A 23,282-nucleotide genomic window follows, 5' to 3' on the forward strand; every position below is an offset into this window, starting at 1 on the left:
CATTTTTATTATTTTTTAAGTTCCAGTACGCGGTATACATACACAATGGAATATTATTCAGCCATTAAAAAGAATGAAATCCTTAGCTCTTTTAAAACCTTCTTGGGGCGCCTGGGTGGCTCACTCAGTTAAGCGCCCAACTTCAGCTCAGGTCATGATCTCATGGCTCATGAGTTCGAGCCCCGCGTCGGGCTCTGTCCTGGAGCCTGCTTCGGATTCTGTGTCTCCGTCTCTCTCTGCCCCTCCCCTGCTCGTGCTCTGGCTCCCTCTCTCTCTCAAAAATAAACATTACAGAAAAAAAAAAAACAACACCTTTCTCTTTCCTGTCCTGCTCTCTTTCCACGCATAATAGGCAAAAGTGGTTGTCCTGTCCTGAGAGTCTCATTAAATTATTTTCATGAAACACCTTAGATAGAACCCTGACACAGAGCTCACTGACTTTCCTATGAGGTGTGAAAAAGTAAAGGACCAAGGGTCAAGAGAAATAATGTTTTGTTCCATATCTGCCTACAGCCCGTTCAGTAACGGCCGTATACCTGGCAAAAAGCGCCATGCCAGGACAAGAAGGTGCCCAGTGACACGTTCTGGATAGATGAACGCACCTGCCCAGGGTCTTAAGCAGCTTCCTCACTTAACCAGATGGCCTCCCAGCGCCATCCCGCTCTGCTTTCTGTGACTCTATAAAGGGCCACGGTTTTGTGGTGGCTCCCCGTGGCGGAACGGTGGGTTGATGGTCAAAGACTGGAAAGTCTGCCTGAGGTTGAGTCCTGTTGGCCAGAGCCTAGAAACATCCATTGCTTCTGTGCTAAGTCTGGATGGACAGAGGTGAACGGGAGGCAGGCTCCTGTGATCGATGAATAAGAAAACCCGTTATTCAGACCGTGGCACTCGCCACAACCACCCCCGGGCCCACACCTCTTGCACACTTGTGCAAACATCGCCTTGTGCTCTCTTCTGACCTCCCCTCTGGGAAACGACCAGCAACTCTGAGATGGAGCATCACCAGCCACCCCCTGCCCAAGAGCTTCTGCTTGAGGTTAGGACAGTGGTGCCTCTATAATTACGTCGGTTGCAAACAGAGAACTAAAATGCTCATTCCTCCTGGGGAGGCGACCCAAGCCTCAGACTGCATTAAGACCCGATGATTAACAGCAGCTCATTTCCTGGACGCTGACTTCGGTTGGGGGAGTGAGAGGCGAGTGGCACAGTGCCAGGACCAAGGACAGGGAGGCTCCCGCCTGTCTGCAGTGTCCCCAGGCAACTCTTGTCAAGGTCCTTACGGGCATCAGCCTCACTTTTCCGTAATTGTACCTCTAACCGATTACATTGCATTGAAAAGAGATCAAAGTTCAATCCCACCCAAGTGAACCAGCCTGCGGAGCGGGTGGGGGGAGTCCTGCAGGCACAGAGCCGCACTGCCATTAGTCTTCTCTTCCAGGGCTGTCCGAACATCTGCAGGCTGGTCGCACACCGGGAGGGGACTGAGACACGCAGGGCTTGCTGAGAAAGCCCGGACCCAGGGCCAGGCAGCTGGCCCTCTGATTTTGGCCGGTACCTGCTCTGCCCACAGTGCACAGCCCCCCTTCCCAGGGCTGCACCGCTTTGTGTCACACACAGGCCTGAGATTCATTCTGATCTCAGTGAAGCAGGAGGGTTTTAACACCCTTGAACTCAGCTCTCTGGGACCCGACATGAAGTCTGCAGTGCTTGCCGTGTGGCGTCGGTCTGGTCCCTGGCGATGCTAAGCGGGCTTTGCTTTGTTCCTAAGACTGAGTTTCCCTCCCCAGCATACGGTCCCGTTCTTATCACAGGCCCCTGGGTTTCCCCCCTCTCTGGTACCCGCCCGGAAACAGCCTCCCCACACGCCCCCACCCATGCCTCCGGGAGCCAGGCCCCGCCCAGCCCCCTTCTGGGGAAAAGCTGGGTGATGCCTTTGCAGAGTGGTTTCAATGTGTCACCACTGGCACAGACACGTTGACACGGTGCCCCTTTACATCCCCACAGCATGTGTGCAAGGCTGATCCAGTCCCCAGTGGAGAGACGAAGAACAATGAAGATATTGAAAATATTGACGCTCGGAGACAAAAAGCCACTTGCCAAGATCACCCAACCAGGGAGCCAAGGAGCAGAGGTTTGACGCGTGGTCAGTCCTGCTTGAAGGCTTTCTGTTCTTATCTCTTCACCCTGGGGACACCCGGGGACCGAAGCACAGCTCCAGACGCAGCTGAATCCGGCCCCCCTACCTGCCAGCCACCCTCCCTGAGCCCAGTGCCTTCCAAGCGCTGCTCAGCCTGGATTTGCCACAGCTGCGTCCTCTCCTCCTGTTTGGGGTCCCTCGCTGCAATGACTTGACCTCATGCTGCCAACCAGCCTTTGGGGAAAAAGCGAACTCTGGGCTCGCTTGAGCTTAGCGTGGACTCATCCACTTCATAGTTTGCTGTGTGACCCTGAGCAAGCTTCTCAGCTTCTCTGGGCCTCCGTGTCCTCGTAAAGGAAGGTGTGATGGCAGAGCCTTGCCTCATAGGTGGTTGCACAGGTACAAATCTGACCGCCCTTTCAAATCCTGAATCAAAAAGCCGTTTCTCTGTCCGCGAGTCCGGACTCGTTGTTCGAAACGTTGTTTTAAAGCTGAGTTTTAGAAACACGAAACAGAACTGAGACGCCACTTATAAGGAGTTTCCCAGATGATCACCGCTGCGGAAATCGGGAGATTGCACCGTACCCAGAACAGGGCATAATAATGTCACGCTGGCGTTTGTTTAGAACGTAGCCGATAGGCTTTTTGCTGAGGCAAAGGAAAATCACGGGTCCTGGGTGCACCGTCTAGTAGCAATGCCTCTTTCCAGGAGGGGCCAGGCGACCACCGCTGACAGTTTTCTTCAGGCTCCATCAATGTTTTTCGTTGTTTAAAGACACACATTAATTTAAAGTCTCCTCCCATTCTCTGTAAATTACAGCGTTCAGATGAAGTGGCAGCTGCTGTAATTAAGACACAGTTAATTGCCTATCTCCTTAATTGCAGTGATAGGATTTTGACAGTTTGGTAAATAAGAATTGTTTGGCTTCCTCCGGCAACTTCAGCCTTGGCTTCCCTCACAAATGCTGAGTCACCCAACCCAGGGACAAAGGGGTGCCGTGGGAGGGAGGAAGCCCAGTTCACCTGCAGGCCGGGCCGCCCGAGCCCGCAAGACAGCGAACCACAAAAGCAGGAGGCGTGGGTCGTCGGGGCACAAAGGGAAACACGCCCAGAGTCGAGAGCTACCGAGCGCCAACCCGGCTTCTGACCCCACGTCTTCCCACTAGGCATGAGGGCGGCTCCATAGTGGCAGAGAAAAATCTGGTGGCCCCAAGGCAAGAACCTTGGGGTCACACAGCCGTGGGCTCAGAGCCCCCCTTCACCTTTTCTGCTGGTGTCACTGGGGGCGAGTTCCCGGAGGCTTCTACACCTCATCTGCCTCCACTGCCACATGGATTTTTGCAGCAGCCACTTCGTAACATTTTGGGAATTAAGAAAAATCATCTGGTAAAGTGCCTTAGCAACATACCGGGCTCATGGTAAGCACCCAACAAATGGACATCACGCAGCACGTCTAACTTGGGCTCCGAAACTTACGTACACAAATTTGTGTGAGCTTTCTCTTTCCCGCGAACCTCACGTCAACTGTAGTCCACCTTCCAGGTTCCCCTCTCTGGTATTCCCTGCCACCTTCCAACGACGCTGATTCAAGCGATCAGCATCAGAAACACTGGGCCTGAACTTCAAAGCCTCGAGGAGGCAAGGGGATGCCGTGTTGATTTGTACTACAAAGAAACAGAAGAGAAAGGAAACAGGTATCCACAATCAAACAGCGCAAATGCTCATATCCTATCCTGGTTCTTCGTAGCCCTCAAAACATGACCGTTAACTCTGATCGCGCTGGGACCACCGTGTTATTTGTCAGTCGTCGCTTCCCAGAGGCCATGCTAACAAGGGTGTCAGTGACAATGACTCCTGGCTCTTTCTTGGTGCTACTGTGTCTGTAGTCAGATCCCTGCCCTTGCCGAAGTATAGCGCAAAGGAAGCTTTGGTATAAAGTACGTAACACTGTTGCAACGAATGAATGAATGAAGGGGAGGGACGAGGTGGAAGAACCCTATTTAAAGACAAGATTGCCGGGGCGCCTGGGTGGCTCAGTCGGTTAAGCGTCCGACTTCGGCTCAGGTCATGATCTCACGGTTCGTGGGTTCGAGCCCCGCGTCGGGCTCTGTGCTGACAGCTCAGAGCCTGGAGCCTGTTTCAGATTCTGTGTCTCCTTCTCTCTGTGACCCTCCCCCGTTCATGCTCTGTCTCTCTCTGTCTCAAAAATAAATAAACATTAAAAAAAAAAATTTAAAAAAAAATAAAAATAAAAAAAAATAAAGACAAGATTGCCTTTAAGGAAGTGGATCTTGTCCTGGGCAGCAGGCACATGGGTTCAGTTCTGCAGAGCTGAACAAGATAGACCTTAAACAAGATAGGAGCTGCTTCTGCTTTTCATCTAAACAAAGTCCAAAGCAAGGCAGTCAAGGGGGGTTTGGTGGCTTCACAAGCTCGCTCTTCTACATCCTAAATGCATGGCTTCCATTGCATGGTCCCAAGACCGCTCAAATCCCAGCACCTTACTGCATTCTCAAGTAAGGAGAAGGCCAGGTCATGAGCTCACGGTTCGTGGGATCGAGCCCCGCATCAGGCTCTTAGCTGACAGTGCAGAGCCTGCTAGGGATTCCTCCTCTCCCTCTCTCCCTGTGCCCCTCTCCCACTCATGTGCGTGCTCTCTCTCGCTCTCTCTCTCAAAATAAATAAATAAGCATTTTTTAAAGACCATCATTTAAAAAAATAAATAAATAAAATGGAGGACAAGGCTATGCCTCCTTCTCCAACGGGATGGCCCAGAGACAGCACAAAACACTTCCAGTGGCATTTACTATACATGGCCACATGTAGATGTAGCAAATGCTGACCCAGCCACCCAGCCACCCAGCCTGCTGACGCTGGTACAGACCCCACCGGGCCCTATAATCCTTGCTCAAGCAAAAGCCGCTGGAGCCCACGGTCCCAAGACAGGTACCTCACGTTGACAGCTTCCAGCCAGCTCCGTGCTTACCTGACCCACAAACCAGGATGTCACCAGCCAATCAGCAACCTCAGACACTGATTTTCGAAGATGAGACAGAAGCAGTTCTTGGTCTTGGGGCTTTAAAAAACCTGTTGTGGGGTGTGTCAGAGGCTCAATCGGTTAAGTGTCCAGTGTCGGCTCAGGTCATGATCTCACGGCTGGTGGGTTCGAGCCCCCGCATCGGGCTCTGTGCTAACAGCTCAGGGCCTGGAGCCTGCTTCAGATTCTGTGTCTCCCTCTCTCTCTCCTCTTCCCCCACTTTTGCTCTCTCTCTCTCTCTCTCTCAAAAATAAATAAACATTAAAAGTAAAATTAATAAAAAATTTTCAAAACCTATTGCATTTCTCCCCCCTGAACCTAATCCCCAGAGCCTAGACTCTCTGCTAGGAGGGCTCCTTGCTCGAGCAGACCGCTTTCTTGCTCAGTGCTCACCTGTGGTCTCTTAGTCTTTATACATATTTTCTTGAACAGATAAAATGGAGGCTAAAAAACATGGTCTTTGGTTGAGTCAATCCTGACCTCGGCCTAAAATTGAGCATTCTATTACTGAAGAAATTGGAATCTGGGGGACAAAGAGTAGCCTTTATCATACCCCAAAATCGAAGAAACTGGAGTTTAAAATAAATAACGACATAGATACATAACCACGCCACTTTCTCCCCAGCCCCAAATTTGCTAAAATCTTTTTTTAAATTTTTATTTATTTATTTTTGAGAGAGAGTGAGAGAGGGCACAAACGAGGGAGGGGCAGAGAGAGGGGGAGACACAGAATCCAAAGCAGGCTCCAGGCTCCGAGCTGTTAGCACAGAGCCCAGTTCTGGGGCTCAGACCCGCGAACTGTGAGATTATGACCTGAGCTGAAACCAAGAGCCGGACGCTTAACCTACTGCGCCATCTAGGTGCCCCTAAAATTTGCTAAAATCTTGAGAGGATACTGTGGGCTTGGAGCAATCTTCTCTAGATCCTAAGTGGCTAGATGATGAAGTGACATTTGCATCTGACTGAATGACGTCATGTCACTGCACAGTGTCACCACACAGCCGTGAACTGCAGATCCCTGGAGCCCGAGACAGCAGGGACGCATTTGCTTCTTTATCTCCTCCACCTGCAGCCCAGTAAAAAGAGCACCGGACTTGGAGTCAGGAGTTCAGAGCTGAATTCAGAACAAGAGCTCAGCCATCTTGGGTGTGAGTGATTTTGTGCAGGTGCTGGGACAGAAATAATGGTGATGGCGACTCATGCCTGATGAGATGTTACCATGTGTTGGACACTGTTAATGTTTTTTATATGGATTGATTCTCTACCCCACAACAATCCTGTGCCATAGATAATAATAATATTACTTCTGCCACATGTCAACCCATAGGAGACATTAGGGCCTAGAGATTAAGAAATAACCAATGGAACTGGTAAAACGGCACAGTGAGAATTTGAACCCAGGTCAGGGGCACCAGGTCAGGGGCATCTGGGTGTACTATGTAAAAGCAAAATGTGTCAACCTAAGGGCAGGAGATCAAGAGTCAAGTTTAAGGCGCACCTGGGTGGCTCAGTCAGTTGAGCATCCGACTTCAGCTCAGGTCATGATCTCACGGTCTGTGAGTTCGGGCCCCGCGTCGGGCTCTGTGCTAACAGCTCAGAGCCTGGAGCCTGCTTCGGATTCTGTGTCTCCCTCTCTCTCTGCCCCTCCCCTGCTCGTTCTCTCTCTCTCTCTCTCTCTCTCTCTCTCAAAAATAAACATTTAAAAAATTAAAAAGAAAGAAAGAAAAGAAAAGAAAGAAAGGAAGGAAGGAAGGAAGAAAGAAAGAAAAGAAAGGGAAAGAAAGAGAAAGAAAGAAAGGAAGAAAGGAAGGAAGGAAGGAAGGGAGGGAGGAAGGGAGGGAGGAAGGAAGGAAGGAAGAAAGAAAGAAAAGAAAGGGAAAGAAAGAGAAAGAAAGAAAGGAAGAAAGGAAGGAAGGAAGGAAGGAAGGTAGAAAGGGAGGAAGGAAGGAAGGAAGGAAGGAAGGAAGGAAGGAAGGAAGAAAATAGCACACGTAAAGGCATGGCCACCACTGACTGCAAAGTGGCTGCTGGGCTCCAGACAATGCGTTCTCAATCAGGAAGAAAAGAAGGGGTCGGTGAGAAAATGCATTTCATTGATCATGAGGAAAACAGCCCTCAGCAATGCCCCAGCAGACTTTTTGTTAGTTGTCTTTGGCCAGAACCAAGTCACAAGGCCACCGGGAGCCACAAGGAAGGACAGACAGCCCACAGTTGGCGGAGGCTGACCAAGCATCGTCCCCTGGGGCTGGACCCCTTGCCAATGGAATGAAACCAGGGTGGTGTTAGCAAAGAAGGAACCAGGGGGTCAGGGTGGTGGGAGGCAACCAGTAGGCTTAGCCTCACAGCAAAGTAGAGGGTGAGGTGAGAATGGCACCATGAGTCTAGTAAGGGAAGAACTAAAGAACTAAAGGGAAGAACTCACCAACTCTAGTTGGTGCGATGCTAGAGGTGAAGGCTGAGGAAGATTCTTTTTTTTTTTTTAACGTTTATTTATTTTTGAGAGAGAGAGAGAGAGAGAGAGAGAGAGCATGAGCAGAGAGAGAGGGAGACAGAATCCGAAGCAGGCTCCAGGCTCCAAGCCATCAGCACAAAGGCTGACACGGGGCTCGAATCCACGAACCGTGAGATCGTGACCGGGGCTGAAGTCGGACACTAAACCGACTGAGCCACCCAGGCTCCCCCCGCGGAAGATTCTTCGGTGATTCGCAAATGTATGGCTTGGGTGACCAGGAAGGCGGTGATTTAAGTAACCACTGGAAGGCAGACGACTGAGACGCATTGTCTTAGTCCACTCCAGCTGCCACAACACAGCACAGGAGAGGTGGCTTAGACAACAGGGATTTATTGCTCATGGCTCTGGAGCCTGGGAAGTCCAAGGTCAAGGTGCCGGCTCGTTCAGCTCCTGTGAGAGGACTCTGCTTGAGTTGTCGGTGGCTACCCTCTCACTGCGTCCTCACATGTGGGGGGGGCGGGGATCTCTCTCTTTCTTGTTCTCCTTTAAGGGCACTAAATCCATCATGGGGACCCCACCTTGATGACCAATCTATCCCTAATTTCTTCCTAAAGTCCCCATCTCCAAACACCATCACCCTGGGGCTTGGGGCTTCAAGACATGAATTTGGGGGTGACAAACACTCCACCCCCAACATGCCTAAAACGATTTTGTGATTTAGGAGACATTCTGTTGCTTTGGGATTCTTCAGAGACGTTCTTCTCTCTCGGTTTGTTAGGAGGATCAAACAAATAAAGCAAGTAAAAGTGTGTTTACATCAGCCCCCTCTGATAATCCGTTGCCATCATCACTTAAACAGAAGGCAGTTGGAGTGGCTCTCCGATCCTACTTCCCCAGTGGCTGCATTCGTGCTATGTGATCTGAGCCCCTGACAGACAGGCTGTGTCATTTTCATATCAGTTTCAAGTCCCAGGACACCAGGAAGCCCTGTGTCTGAGGACCCAAGACCTGGCCTGGTGCCTGCCTCCTGAGGTGAATCTCATTTTTCCTTCATTCTTCCAAGAAATTAATTTTGTCATCAAGTTAATAGTAATCATTTGTACTGTGTAAAAGCAAAAAAAAAAAAAAAAATTTATCCGACTTGGTGGTGGTGATTTTTTTTTTTTTAATCACATTATGAGGTATGATTGACATACATCTGGGTTAGGTCTCTATTAATGTTTTTAATGTTTATTTATTTTTGAGACAGAGAAGCAGAGTGTGAGCAGGGGAGGGGCAGAGAGAGGGGGAAGACACAGAATCCGAAGCAGGCTCCAGCCTCTGAGCTGTCAGCACAGAGCCCGATGTGGGGCTCGAACCCACGAACCATGAGATCATGACCTGAGCCGACGTTGGACCCTTAACCGACTGAACCACCCAGGTGCCCAGTCAGGTCTTTAAAAGTACGTCATATGCCACAATATCTCCTATGCAGTACTCTTGCCAAACTATTGTGTTCCTCATTTCTGATGTTTTGTTTTGTTTTGTTTTGTTTTAAATCTCCTGGTTAAGGGTCTCACTGATGTTCTCTACTCTTTTCTCAAGCCCAGTATCTTTGTGATCATTACTTTAAATTCTCTCTCAGGCATATTACATATCTCAGTTTTGCTTAGGCCTCTGGCTGTAATTTTGTCCCATTTTTTTCACTGGGACATATTTCTCTGTCTCCCCGTTTTGTCTAACTCTCTGTGTCTGGTTCTGTGTGCGAGGAAAGTCAGCTCTTGAAAGTCATGGGTGGGGCAGGCACTGATCCTTTAACAAGGGTGCACTCGTCCTCTGCCAGAGGGAACATGCCTCTGATGCTGAGGTGGGGCCAGCTGCTGCCTCTGCAAAGTGCGTGTAGGCAAGGCATGCAGTTTGAGCAAGGTGTCCACGTCCTCCGTGGGAGGTGACAGGCTGCTGCCACAGGGACCGAGGTCCCGCCAAGTGCGTGGGGAGGAGAAGCAGTGTTGGCATGGTTGGCGCTAGTCTTCTGCCGCGGGGGGTGGGGGAGCTGCGGGGCCAGGACAGACACGCAAACCCGGCTGGAGGCAGTGGGGTGCAGTGTAAGCAAGTTAGGCGGTGAATGCTGGGGCCCCTCTGGTTCCTGCAGGCGCAATTAATACATAACTCTTCCTCCCGTACGCCCCAGGCATTTTTCAAACTGCTGTCTCTAAGCTGTATCTCAGAGGGCTATTTGTCATGCTGTCTCTTTAAGGGTGGGGATGGTTTCCTATCACCCTCCAGGCTCTCCCAGACCAGAGCCCTAATTTTTAAAGTTCGAAGCTTTATGTCCCACTAGTTGTAAGAACTTTCGAAATTCGGTCGTTCTAATTTTCAAAGTCAAATGCTATAGAGATTTGTCTTCACATGTGGGCTCAAGGGTGTGGTAGTCTGTTTCTCTTCCCCCTCTGAGACTGTGACCCTCTCCCTAGCACTGAGGACCACAGTCCATTTAGCTCTGCCCTGGGACTCCACCCTTCCTACCCTCTTGAACGTGGCCTCTTTTTTTTTTAATTTTTTTAACGTTTATTCATTTTTGAGAGATGGAAAAAGACAGAGCATGAGTAGGGGAGGGGCAGAGACGAAGGGAGACACAGAATCTGAAGCAGGCTCCAGGCTCCGAGCTGTCAGCACAGAGCCCAATGTGGGGCTTGAACCCATGGACCGTGAGATCATGACCTGAGCTAAAATTGGACGCATAACCAACTGAGCCACCCAGGCGCCCCTGGCCTCTTCTTTACAGTTAGTTGTAGAGTTTGTTCTCCCAGTCTTCAGGTCATTTTCTAGCTTATTTACAGTGATGGGGGGTGTTATCTAGTTGTATCCACAGGACGAGGTCAGCTTAGAGTCTTTCTACTCCCCCATTTTCCTTGGAAGTCAGCCATGTAACTCTTTTTTTTTTTTTAATTTTTAATGTTTATTTATTTTTGAGAGACAGAGAGAGACAGAGCATGAGCAGGTGAGGGGCAGAGAGAGAGGAAGACCAGGTGTCCCTCAGCCATGTAACTCTTAATGTCAATCTGTTCATATGTTCAGAAGGACATCTAAACTGATGTTAACTTATCCAGGACAACGATAATTTCTGACTCATGAGATTTATGTTCATTTTTAAGTTTCTTCTCTGTACGTTTTTTTGTATTGTCAGGTTTATTTCCATGAATAACATGAGGGCATTTTTGTTTGTTTTTTCCTTCACGAAGACTATGGATTGTTATTCTTAGAGGCACCCGGGTGGCTCAGTCGGTTAAGTGACTGACTCTTGGTTTCTGCTCAGGTCATAATCTCATGGTTCATGGGATCGAACCCTGCATCAGGCTCTGCGCTACCAGCGTGGAGCCTGCTTGAGAGTCTTTCTCTCCCTCTCTCTCTGTCCCCTCCCCCACTCTCTCTCAAAATAAATAAACTTAAAAAATTTTTTAATTTATATATTTTAATTAAAACGTAATTCAACCTGGGCTTCAATGTCCGATAGAGCTAGGTTCAAACCGTAGACTTATTAGAGCCTGGTTGTGACTTCCAGCGAGTTCCCTCGCCTCTGTTAGCCTTCATTTCAAATGGAGATATTTACCTTCAGAGGCCACGGCTGGGATTTGGGATGGCATGTGTCAAACAGCTAACACAGTGCCTGGCAATAGAAGGTGCCAACCCAGCAAATGAGAACAATTTATCACTTTTATTAGTGTATTCCCAGTAGGTTGCTTCTGTTCTTTAAACTTTCCCCACCTCTCTCCTTTTAACAAAGCGCTGTGTCACCAAGACTTTGGCATTAAACTACTATTGTCTCTGTTCCATGTGGGTGAGGCTCCCACTGGGAGCCCCAGTCTACCCCTTTGTCTCTCCTAAGTACCACCTAAAATTGTATGGAAATTGGGGCACCTGGGTGGCTCAGTTGGTTAAGCCCCTGACTTCAGCTCGGGTCATGATCTCACAGTTCGTGAGTTCAAGCCCCATGTCAGGCTCTGTGCTGACAGCTCAGAGCCTGGAGCCTCCTTCGGATTCTGTGTCTTCCCCCTCTCTCCGCCCCTCCCCTGCTCACGCTCTGTTTCTCTCTCTCAAAAATAAACATTAAAAAATATTATTTAATAAGAATAAACATAAATAAAATTGCATGGAAATACCTTACTTCCTCGTTGCAAACACTATTTAACTGAGGGGTGGTCCTGGGCCCAGGCCAGCGTCCTGCAGATAATACTCATGGTTTATCTTGGTTTTGGTTTTTGGTAAAGGTTGGTTTGAATAGGCACATTTGCGATTCTGTTCTTCTGAGGTTACGACTCTATTCTACATAGTAGTGCTGCTGTGATGCTCCATGTTTGGTTTGAACTGTATCTGTAAACAATTAAAAGCCTCCTCTGATGGCCTCAGTAGAAGCAGGATGGAGCCTAATCGAGTGCTGGACCAAGCAGAGCTGGGCTCATTTGTCCCTCGTGTGCCCTACTTCCTCAATTCTAGCTTGCAAAGGGTAGCACATGCCAATACCGCACCACCCAGCTCTTTAACCTTATGTTGTCCCTGGAATACTCTTTACAGAAAAGAAAGTTCTGATGATTAAATAGTCTGGGTTATTTGCCCACATGGTGTTCTTTTCCACCCTGATTTTCACCCTTTCTTTCTTGTGCAGCTTGGCTCTCATAGAGACCAAGGGATCCCTACTTTTTATAAGGCCATGACCTGACAGGCATCATCTAGCAAAACTTTCTGTCCCACAGTGCATCACAATAGCCTTTTGAGTGATGTAGAAGGATCAAGCCCTATATCTCTGCAGTGTGTTTTTGCAGTATATCCAGCACCCGGAGGTGGCTGAAATAACCACTGTCCTCAGAAGACTGATTTTTAAGAACAAAGAGGACTCTACCCACCGGAGCCCAAGCAGGTAACACCGGTTCGATCATTACTGCTGGAACATCTCTCTCCTCTTACTTAGTGCTTGTAGTACTAAATTGCTGATTGCATTTTGAATGTTCTGGAGACGAGCACTCACAGTTAAGCAAACTTTGTGGCAAACCATTCTGTAAAGCCAAGAATTCTTTTGGAAAGTGAATATTCATACCTCTCAGCTTTAAATTATTTGAGTAGATTTCGCTCAACATTTTTTTTCTCTTAGAAACGAGGTACACCCATGTAAAGGCATCTGGCTCTCTGCAATACAAATAGTACAAAGATTAAAAGGGTACCTGGGTGATTATGTTGGTTAAGCCTCTGACTTCGGCTCAGGGCATGATCTCATGGTTCATGGGTTCGAGTCCCACGTCGGGCTCTGTGCTGACAGCTCAGAGCCTGGAGCCTGTTTCAGATTCTGTCTCCCTCTCTCTCTGCCCCTCCCCTGCTCATGCTCTCTCTCTCTCAAAAATAAATACACATTAAAATTTTTTTTAAAAAAACAAAAAACAAAAAGAACAAAGATTAAAAACTGTTTACTAGATTAGCAGGTTACTGAGTTGACTGACTGATTGATTGGTTCTTTCATTCACTCATTCCAAAGTATGCACAGAGCACTTCCTTGGATGGGGAGTACTTTGCCAGTCAATGAGGCAGGAGAAGGACAAGGACAGTGAAGACAGTGGCTGCCAAAACAATATGGTCCCAACATCTAGGAACTTGCATTTCAGGTAGCCAGGCCAGACCTTGTATGAAACTCATGTCTTGTGCTTTGAAGAATCTCTAGAGCCTTATCGGACGCCTGGCACAAACTTTTTACTCATTCAATGTTCTCTTAAACGATAGAATGAATAGATGAATTCAGAAACCAATAAGCCAATGAAGACAGGCCTTAAAACCAAAATGCGTTATAGGATTAATTAAGGGCTCTGGGAGTCCAGAGGTGGGCAACGGACCATTTGGAACCCAGAAGAGAGAGGCCTTGGAGGATATGACACAGACCTTGAATAAGGCCAGGAAGGGTGGGTGGAACTTAGATTCAGAAGAAGGGAAGAAAAAGCATTGAGGCAGTAGAATTCAGAGTAGGATTGGGAAGTGGGGGTAGATAACCAATCTTCGTGAACTGGGAAGACTGGCTTCTTGAGGAAACAGAAGAAGGAGGGGACTATCCAGGTCATTCAGTGGTGGAAAGCCCTCTTCTCAATTCTTCTCACAATACACATGCTCAAAGGCAAGTGGTAGCAATTGCCCCCACTATACAGCCACCCTGCAATCAGCCAGGCCACTGTCATACATCCAGCCAGGGTGGGTCACATCAGTTCTGAGCAAGCCCCCACCCCACAGCTTCTCTGCACTGTCAGATCACTAAGGAGTGGCTTTCCCCAGGGACCCAACCTCCACCAACACCTTGAGTACCGATTCCACACCTCCAAGGAAAGGTGGGGTGGGGGGGTGGTGCGCAGGGCTCTGGGGTTTTAAAGTACATCTAGAAAACCAATTGTTGCTACTTATATACCAGTTTAAATGCCACCCTCTGTTTTTCGAATTTTCCCAAAATTATGGATAAATAACATTAGAATCTTGGGACCCTGACTACTATTCTGCCTCTGCTCCTTCTTTGAACAGATTTATTAAGTGATAAAACTTGCTAGTTATTTGAGGTTCACAAGCTTATTAAACTTACCAGGCAGTTACTACTGGTCCCACTTAATCTCATACTGGGAGGATCTAACCTCTGATTTAACAAATATTATTTTTAGTCCTTCCTACCATAAAAAATTGATGTCACTTTAAAATTTTAAACCACAGAAAGCCCATCTACATGAGGAAAGCTTATCACATGCTTCCTATCAGGGAAAATGTCCAGGTTTTCTGAAGCAAAGGTGACATCTGTTCTTGGAGCCTTTTCCTTTAAAATTCTGAAAAATTCGGAGGCGGGGGGGGGGGAGGGCACCTGGGTGGCTCAATCGGTTTAGCCTCTGACTTCGGCTCTGGTCATGATCTCACGGTTGGTGGGTTTGAACCCCACATCAGGCTCAGAGCCTGATGCCTGCTTCAGATTCTGTGTCTCCCTCTCTCTCTGCCCCTCCCCCACTCATGCTGTCTGTCTCTCTCAAAAACAAACATTGAAAACATAATAAAATTCTGAAAAAGAGTGTGGGTGGGGTGTGGGGACACAGCCACTCAACAACCTGAAAGGTAACTTGTCGAGGAAACTTGTCAAGGATTCTGTTTTAGAAGCTACGAAGCTTTATTTTGTATCAACTTGTGTGACCTTGTGATTAGTATCAGACTTGATCTCCTTCCAGCAGGTAAGTAACGAGAAAGCAGAACCACATGTCTCTTGCTAAATGCTTTTTCCACAGTGCCAAGCAAAGGTGGTTGATCAAGAAATATCTGTTGAGTGGATCAATGAGTCAGTGGCACTGTAGCAGGAGGAGAAGGGCTTCAGAGTCAAACAGATTTGGCTTTTTTTTTCCTTTTCTTGTTTATTGGCCATGTAACCTTCAACGTGAAATTTAACATCTACGAGAAATTCAGGATAATGAAGGAAAACTCTCAGGACTCCTGAGAGGATTGAGTGAAACAGCATATGTGACAACTGTCTGGTGGATAATGAGCGTCAGCCCAGGATGAGGCCTTTCCCATCGTTTCCCACAGAAGGTGGCTACTCTTTTTCAAAATTGTTTTGGCTATTTTAGTTCCCTTGCATTTCCAAATAAGCTTTAGAATAAACTCATCTATATTCTCCAAAAACTCCTACTGGGTAGTTTGACCAGATCCAATTTGGGCAGATTGTCATCTTTACTATGTTGAGTCTCCCAAACCATGAACATAGTATATCTCTCAGGTCTTTGATTTCTTCCATCAATTCTGTAGCCTTCAGCATACAGAGTCTGTGCATGTCTTGTTAGATTTGTGCATAATGTGTCTCCTTTTTTCTTTTGAGCTATTATAAATAGTTGTGTTTTAAATTTTTGGCTCCAATTTTTTATTTAAAGTATAGAAATATAATTATGTGTGTTGACCTCGTATCCTATGATCTTGTTAAAAACGTTATTTGTTTTGGGGCGCCTGGGCGGCTCAGTTGTCTGGACTTATCATCCAACTCTTGATTTCAGTCCAGGTCATGATCTCACAGTGGGGAGATCGAGCCCCCGTGTCAGGCTCAGTGTGGAGCATGGAGCCTGCTTGGGATTCTCTCTCCCTCTCTCTCTCTCTCTCTCTCTCTCTGCCCCTCTTCCAGCTCATGTGCACTCTCTCTCTCTCTCAAAATAAATAAATAAGCTTATTTATTTATTCATAGGCTCCTTGGGATTTTCTACATAAACTATTATATCATTTGTAAATAGGGACAGTTTTCTTCCTTTCCATCTATATGCCTTATATGTCTTGCCCTGGCCTTATTGTACTGTGTAGGACTGCCTGCATTGTGTTGAATAGGAGTGATAAGAGTGACACCCTTGCTTTATTTCTGATTTTAGGAAGAAATCAGTCTTTCTCCATTAAGTATGATGTTAGCTGTAAATTTCTATAGATGTTCCTTATCTGGTTGGAAAACTTCCCTCATGGTTGGCTAAGAAATTTTACCATAAATGGATAGGTTTTATCAGATTTTTGACTGTTATATTATTTAACAGAATTCTGATTTGATCCATAATATACTCTGTAATACCAAAAAGTTGCTGAAAACGTTGACAAGATAAATCTTATACCTTTGTCCCTAACTCAGTATGTTGAACATTAACGTTGAGGCAGTTTGTTGCAATGTTACGTCTTTTATTCGTGTACCTTAGTTCACCTTCTGAACATCAGAATAATAAAAAATTCTATTATTAAGCTTTCATTTCTGTGCCCTGGGAGTCTAACCGCAGTGGTTTATGTGCCAGTATTAATTAATTGGAAGTGGTTACAATTCTCCTAAATAAGAGCCATGAAGTTGCCCAAATCTTTCTCATTCTTAGCAATGTACCTTAAGGAATAAATTTCCTAGAATCAAAATATATTTATATTCAGCAAGATCAAAATGTCCAGTACTATGGGACTGGGTTTCATAAATTCTGGCATATTCGGTTACTCAATAAATATTTATGAAATGTCCACCATGTGCCAATTTTTATCTTTGGCCCTAGGGATACAGCAGTGAGGATAAGCGACAAACTTCCCTGTCTTCATGGAGACTACTTTCCAATGGGGAGACAGACCTAAATAAGATACATATGTAAACATGTAGTACAGCAGGTGGTGATGAGCATTTTGGAGAAAAATAAAACATAGAACATGGAGGAGTCCAGGCGTGGGAGAGGAATGGGGTACTATTTTAAATAAAGTGATGGTTGGACCTCACCAAACAACATAAAGGAAGCTTAAACATTAGAATTAAGAATACTCTGTAGCAATGTGGAAAAATGTCATGATACCTCATTAAGTGAAAAACAGAGAACATAAAACAGGAGATCTGCCGTGGTTTCGAGTATTTAAGTATGTACATATATGATGTATATAAAACATAAAAAATGAAAATAGTTTGTGGATAATTTTCATATTATTTTACAGCATTATTCACTTTGAGCATAATTATGCCCGCAGTTTAAAACAAGAAAAATGTTTAAGGTTCCCTAAGGCTAATTCAAAATGGAATGGAACGTACGTACGGGGATTCAGCTAGAACTCACCTTTGCCCCGGAAGGATTTTATTTGGGGCACCTCTGAGGAAGAATCTTCTATTCAAGCGACCAACAAAGAGTCTGTATTTTAAAGGAGATGAAAGTTCCATTGTCCAGGGTGCCGAGAACAGTGGTTGCACAGTGTTGGCTGAGAGTATGGAAGTGATGGCAAGCTTAACATGCGTGCGTAATCATCTCCTTCAGATTTGGCATGTGAATCTATTTTTCACGATCGACTAAAATAAAACGAACTGACACGTCTTACTGCAAACTACATTCTCTTATTTGTTCCAGAGATGACAAGTAATCACACAAGATGTGACTTGGTAGCCTGTATATGGGGTAGCAACCGTTCTCTAGGGATGCAGAAGGACAGGTTGCAACCATTGCCAGACAATGTCTTCCGATGATTCTGAGAGCTCAGATTCCGTGTGGGCTGTTCGTGTGTTCCTCCGAAAATGTTTTTGTGGCCCGGCCAAAGCATGGCAGCCCAGGACTGGTTTATTCCCTCCGGTGTTGATTCAGAATTCCTAGGCACTGAGCAATCACTCTATCCTCAAAAGGCAGACGCGGTGTTGTCTTAGTGAAGCGCAAATGTCCTGAATATCTTCCATTCTTCTCTCCGGCATGTCACGTCTGGTGAAGGAAAATCCCAGCAGTCACAAAGCTTTCCGAGTTCATGCAGGAGCTCAGTGGTGTTTACTCGGATTTTCTCTTTTGTTCTTTCTACTTCTTGGGTGTTTTGTTCTTTTCTTTTCTTTTCTTTTTTTAATAATCACACTAGCACTAAAAGAAAAACACAGATTACATAATGAGCAGACTCCACTGGATAGCCAAACTATTCTAATATAATCTTGCCTGAAAATGTTCAAGCTGCTTGAAAAATACATTCAGAGGCGAAATAACGCAGCTAGCTGGCCTGTGAATGATCCGTGGACTAGTTTTGACTAGAAAAGGGAAGAAGGAGGCACCACACACTTGTTTTCCGACCTATCTCCTAACTAAGAAGGTTACTGCTTCTTTGGGGCTGTCCCGCTTTTGTTTTGGCTGATGGTCTGGGCGGTCTGTGGTTTTTGCGATGTAGCATAGTAGTCAAATGTTTCTGGAACCAAATGGATTCCCATCCTGGTTGCTCAGTGTCCTTGTACAACTTATTTCCCAGTACTTCTTTTTTTTTTTTTTTTGGTCCATAAAATAGCGGGTTTCGTGTCACCTGACACATAGTACACGCCCATACATAGAAACTCATATTTCTCTGTTCGCAAAGGTGCTGTTTTGCGTACAGAACACACACACACACACACACACACACACACACACACACACACGCACACACACACGGACACACACACACACACACACGCGCGCATTATTGCCTCCCTTAACCCTCCAGATAGGTATTGTAATCATCAAAACACAGAGCAGCTGCTTTAGTCTGTTCCGGCCGCTGTAACAAATTCCCGTGGCCTGGGTGGTCTACAAGCACCAGAAATGTATTCCTCACACTTTTAGAGGCTGGAAGACCGAGATCTGAGCGCCAGCCTGGTGGGGGTTCTGCTGAGACCCCTCTTCCGGGTTGCAGGCTGCCGACTTCCGGTTGTGTCCTCACGAGACAGAAGAGAGCAAGTGAGCCCTCTGCGGTCTGCACCAGTTCCATTCGTGGGGTCCCTGCGCTCTTTACTTCTCAAAGGCCCCGCCTCCAAACACCACCGCTTTGGGATCAGGGTTTCACACGTGAATTTAAGGAGCTCAGGGGTAGGGGACACACACATCCGGTCCCCTGCAGGGAGACGACTTTCCCCATTTCTTCGAGCCACGTGGGTGTCGGTCGGACATTCCACTGCTATGCTATTCTTTACCCCGTTTATGCAGACACAGGCCCAGCGGTCTGCGCATATGCATAATACAAACACACGGTACAGAATTGATGAGGTACCCGAACGGTAAACTAAAAGAGTAAGGATTTCTCCCACCTCTGTCTCCCAGGCACTCCGTTTCTCTTCCCATCGTGGACTGTTTCTCAAGAAAATACTCATGTGTAGTGGTTTTCCGCTGAAAGTCTTCCTCTACAGGAGATAATCAGCTGCAATGTGAATTGTAGACTAGAAACAGTCTAGATTGTATGTTTACGTCTAGGAAAAAGAAAGAGTTCGATGTCGATGGTGAGGCCCTTAAAAAAATCATCAGAAGGACAATGAGAAGCAGACACTGGGGAAGGCCTCCAGGAAGCTTCTAGAACGCCTCCACAAAACTGACCCAACATGGGAGCAGCTACCTGTGCCCTACTCAGGAAGCTGCTTCCAGAACCTACTCCCAAAGCCACCAGCACGGCCACTGCGGTGCTCGCTCCATACTCCTAAAGATGGTGTTTGAACCCCAGAATGTGGCCTCAGTCACTGTCTTCGATGCACTTGCTTCATGACACCCAGTGCTGGAGACCAGCCCCTGCCTTGTGCTGCAGACACTCACCACACGGCAGCTTCATGAGCAGCAGGAAATGGCCTCTGCCTCGTTTCTGCCTTCCAGATCTCAGTCCGGTCTGTCGGATTTGGTGGAGTCGAAATCCTATCCAGAGTTCTAGGTGCCAGGGAGTCTGGACATGTAATGCAAAGCCCATGACCTAGTGCGGTTGGAAGGCACCTAAGAAGGGTGGGAACAGACACTAAAGACCCAACTGGCACAGTAGTTTCTTTTTCTTTTTTTTTCTTTTAGAGTGAATTCCTGCTGACCTCTGTGGCTCAAGTTTCGCAGATTGTTGTGTTAATCCTCAGATCAATTTTCTAGCTGTGCAAAATGGTTCGTTGCTGATCTAGTTGCATTTCAGGGATGGGAGAGGCAGAGAATGTCATGCTGCTCTGCCATCTTGGCCCCTCCCCCCCCCCCTTTTTTTTCTTTTAGAGAGAGAGAGAGAGCAGGCATGAGCCAGGGAGAGGGGCAGAGGGAGAGAGAGAGAATCTTAAGTAGGCTCCTCAGCATAGAGCCCATCACAGGGTTCAATCCCACAATCGTGAGATCAAGACATGAGCTGAAATCAAGAGTTGGACACTCAACCGACTGAGCCACCCAGGCACGCCCATATCGGCTTATGCTTTCCACTTTTTTCCCCCCCTTTACTAGTTTCTTTCCTTCCCTAAGTGGTCTACAAGAAGCCATGGATAGTCTCCTTACTCTTCAATTTTCTTACTGTTATTTCTTTCCAGACAGACTTGGTGGCACTAGACAGCTCTCAAATGGAAATGGACTGTGTGTCTAGTGTATATGCGATATAGTACATAGTGTGTATACATTTGCAATATAAACCTTCATTCTGTAATGTTTTTTAGACTCCCATCCACCATGGCTGCCATCCGGCTTCGAGAATTTATTGACCGCCGCCCAGTGATCCTATCTAGGTAATGTTCTTCCAGACGCAGACGCCATCCAGAGCTGTGGTGAGGCAGACAGACACCTGGGGTGGGGGGTGGGGGGTAGATTTGCTCACCGGGTGCTCTGTGATTGAGAGGTAATAGCTGCCAGAGGTTCCAATGACATTTCTTTGAGTTTGGGGAAAGTTGTAAAAAACAAACAAACAAAAATGCCACACTGATGGCAAAATCCAAGCAAACAGGCAACTCCAAACACCCAGAAGATTGGAAGGATATTGGTTTTTGCTTGGGAAGGGCTTCAACAAGAAGGATGAGGAACCTCAGCCTAAATTTTAGCGGGGGCCCCTTTAGTCTGCTCAGGATCAAACAAACCACTTCCTGCTTCTGCCATATGGGAGGTTGAAACAAAGTAGGATTTTCACTCTTCCTCCAAGTTCCAGCCTTAGACGGGCCAAGACTAACAAGCCCTAGGCATGTGTTCTTGGGCTAAAGTCATCTTGCTGAGAGATATTGGGTAATAATCTATAGACTCTAACCCAGCCTCCCTTTACCACTGGCCATGGGGTCTGGAGAGGCTCAGAAGCTATGACAATGGGTAAGACACTCACACAGTAAGCGACTTTGAGGTCAGCCTCTTTGGCTTCATGGTTTTGAGTGAGGCCTGTGTTTATTTTAGTATCTAGCTATTTTTGACAATGCTTAGTCAACAAAGATAAGTCCTTTTGCTTCCAGAAATTACCGAAGGAGGGATGGGGAAAGGATCCTTTGTTCCTACAGTCCTCTTTCAGAGAAAGGACAGAGTCTACCCTTCTCTCCCAGAAGCCCACACGATGAGGAACTGGAGGAAATAGGGATGGGTTCCAGTATTTCTTGATTTCTGCCTCCCCACAACCCTTTGGTCTTTCGGAATGTGTTTGAGATCTGTCTTGCCCGCTGTTGAGTTATTTAACTGTGGGTCATCTCCTGGGCAAAATGGAAACAAAGCTCCCTTAGCTGCTGCTAAGGAACTCAGTGGACTGAGGCAGGGTCATCGGGCCTGGCCTAAACCAGCTCACAGGGAGCCTGAGGGTTTGGGCGAAACAGTGCAGCAGGCACAGGGTCCATGAAATTCTAAGGTGGGGCTGAATTCAGTTGTCTGCACTCATCCCTCAAAGCCTCCACGATTATGCACACCACCCGAACTAGGCTGGGGCCCCAGCCTCCCCGCCGTACTCACTGTGAGGCTGGCCCTTGTCTACGCCTTTCCTGAATCTGCAACAGGAGGGGGTCCAATCCATCAGTAGGTTCCTCAGTTGTACCTCCAGGACGTATCTCCAATAGGAATGCGGCCTGTCCCCACTCACCTGCCATGGCCACCGTCCATTCTCCAGAAAGCGCTTCCGAAAATGTAACTTGGTTCAAAGCCCTTCATTTCATTAAGCCTTGCAATCACCGCATTTTGCATAAAATCTAAACTCTGCTAGGGTCCACACGGCTCTCCACAAACGGGCCCTGCCCCTGCCTCAGCTTCCTCTTCGGCCAGCCCCACTGTCTTTCCTTCATGGGAAAATGGAATCACACACAGGCAGGGGCACCTGATAAATATTCAGTGGTTCACCAGTCATAGTGACCACACAGCTCTCACGAGAATTATACCGGGTGTAAATGCCACCTGTGGCCATTCCCAAGCTACAGGCCTGCCTCTCAGGCTGGGCTGAGGGGTGAGTTGGTTTGCAGAGCATCAGATGCTCCTGAAAAGATGGTTTTAGGCGGATAAGTGCAGTGTGGTGTGGAAGAAAAAAGAGGTGGAATTTGTGTCAGATGTAAGTGGATTTTTTTTATGTTTATTTATTTATTTTTGAGAGAGAAAGAGAGAGAGAGAGAGAGCATAAGTGGGGGAGGGGCAGAGAGAGAGAGGGAAACACAGAATGTGAAGTAGACTTCAAGCCCCGAGATGTCAGCACAGAGCCCAACGCGGGGCTCGAACTCACAAACTGTGAGATCATGACCCGAGCCGAAGTCGGACGCTTAACCGACAGAGCTACTCGGGTGCCCCAAGAGTGGATTTTTAAAACACTGGTTGAAGTGGTCTCTGGGAGATCAAGAGGCAGCTGGAGGGGTCAGCTCATCCTGCCCGGAGTCATGGTAACACCTACCCCAGATCACCAAGTATGTCCACAATGTCCCGTTGACTCACGGAGCCACATGGAGCCATAGCTGATCAGTTCCCCCCCTACTTTACTGATACCTAACACCCCCCTCTTCCTGGAGGGGATAGTGAGTCTAGAAGATAGCAGAGCGGGCACGGCGGTCTCCCATCCTCTGCGCCAACCAGCTCGTGTCCTTATTAAGTGACTCATTCCCTAGAGCCTGCTCCTCCCTGACACAGCACTTACTCATCGTGTATGATCAGTTAGTGCCCGAGTGTGGTTTTCCTACCAGATCGTGAACTCTTGGGTAGAAGAGAATGTTGAATGTCACTGTCTCCCTGTCCCCTGCACACGGCGGACACCTCAGAGCCTGCAAAGAGGGCTTGTTTCCTTGAACCAAGGACAGCTTCCAGCTAACACGGCCATGTCTGTTTCTTCCCCTGTCCCTTCGGTGCACGGCATCTACTTCCTGCCTGCCCGTGAGAGAAACACAGAGTTCATATAAAAATAGCACCGGATTCTTCTGAAAGCCAGCCATCCTGCACACCGAGAGATGACTCTGGGTGCAACGTGGAGCTCAGAGAACGGGTTTGATC

General features: G+C 47.3%; 1 protein-coding gene across 2 annotated transcripts in view; it reads left to right on the top strand.

Annotated features, from left to right (window-relative positions):
* Positions 1-12,404: 12,404 nt before the first annotated feature.
* The window catches only part of CUNH1orf100 (chromosome unknown C1orf100 homolog), a 29,052-nt gene continuing 18,174 nt past the window's right edge, over positions 12,405-23,282 (top strand). For both annotated transcript variants that reach the window (XM_019422646.2, XM_019422656.2), the window contains exons 1-2: positions 12,405-12,520; positions 20,516-20,584. In XM_019422646.2, coding sequence (XP_019278191.1) covers positions 20,529-20,584 — 56 coding nt within the window. In that variant the 5' untranslated portion in view covers positions 12,405-12,520; positions 20,516-20,528. The remainder of the gene's footprint in view (positions 12,521-20,515; positions 20,585-23,282) is intronic.

Source organism: Panthera pardus, unplaced genomic scaffold, assembly GCF_024362965.1.
Source record: "Panthera pardus isolate Hobbes unplaced genomic scaffold, ASM2436296v1 HiC_scaffold_21, whole genome shotgun sequence".
Classification (NCBI taxonomy): domain Eukaryota; kingdom Metazoa; phylum Chordata; class Mammalia; order Carnivora; family Felidae; genus Panthera; species Panthera pardus.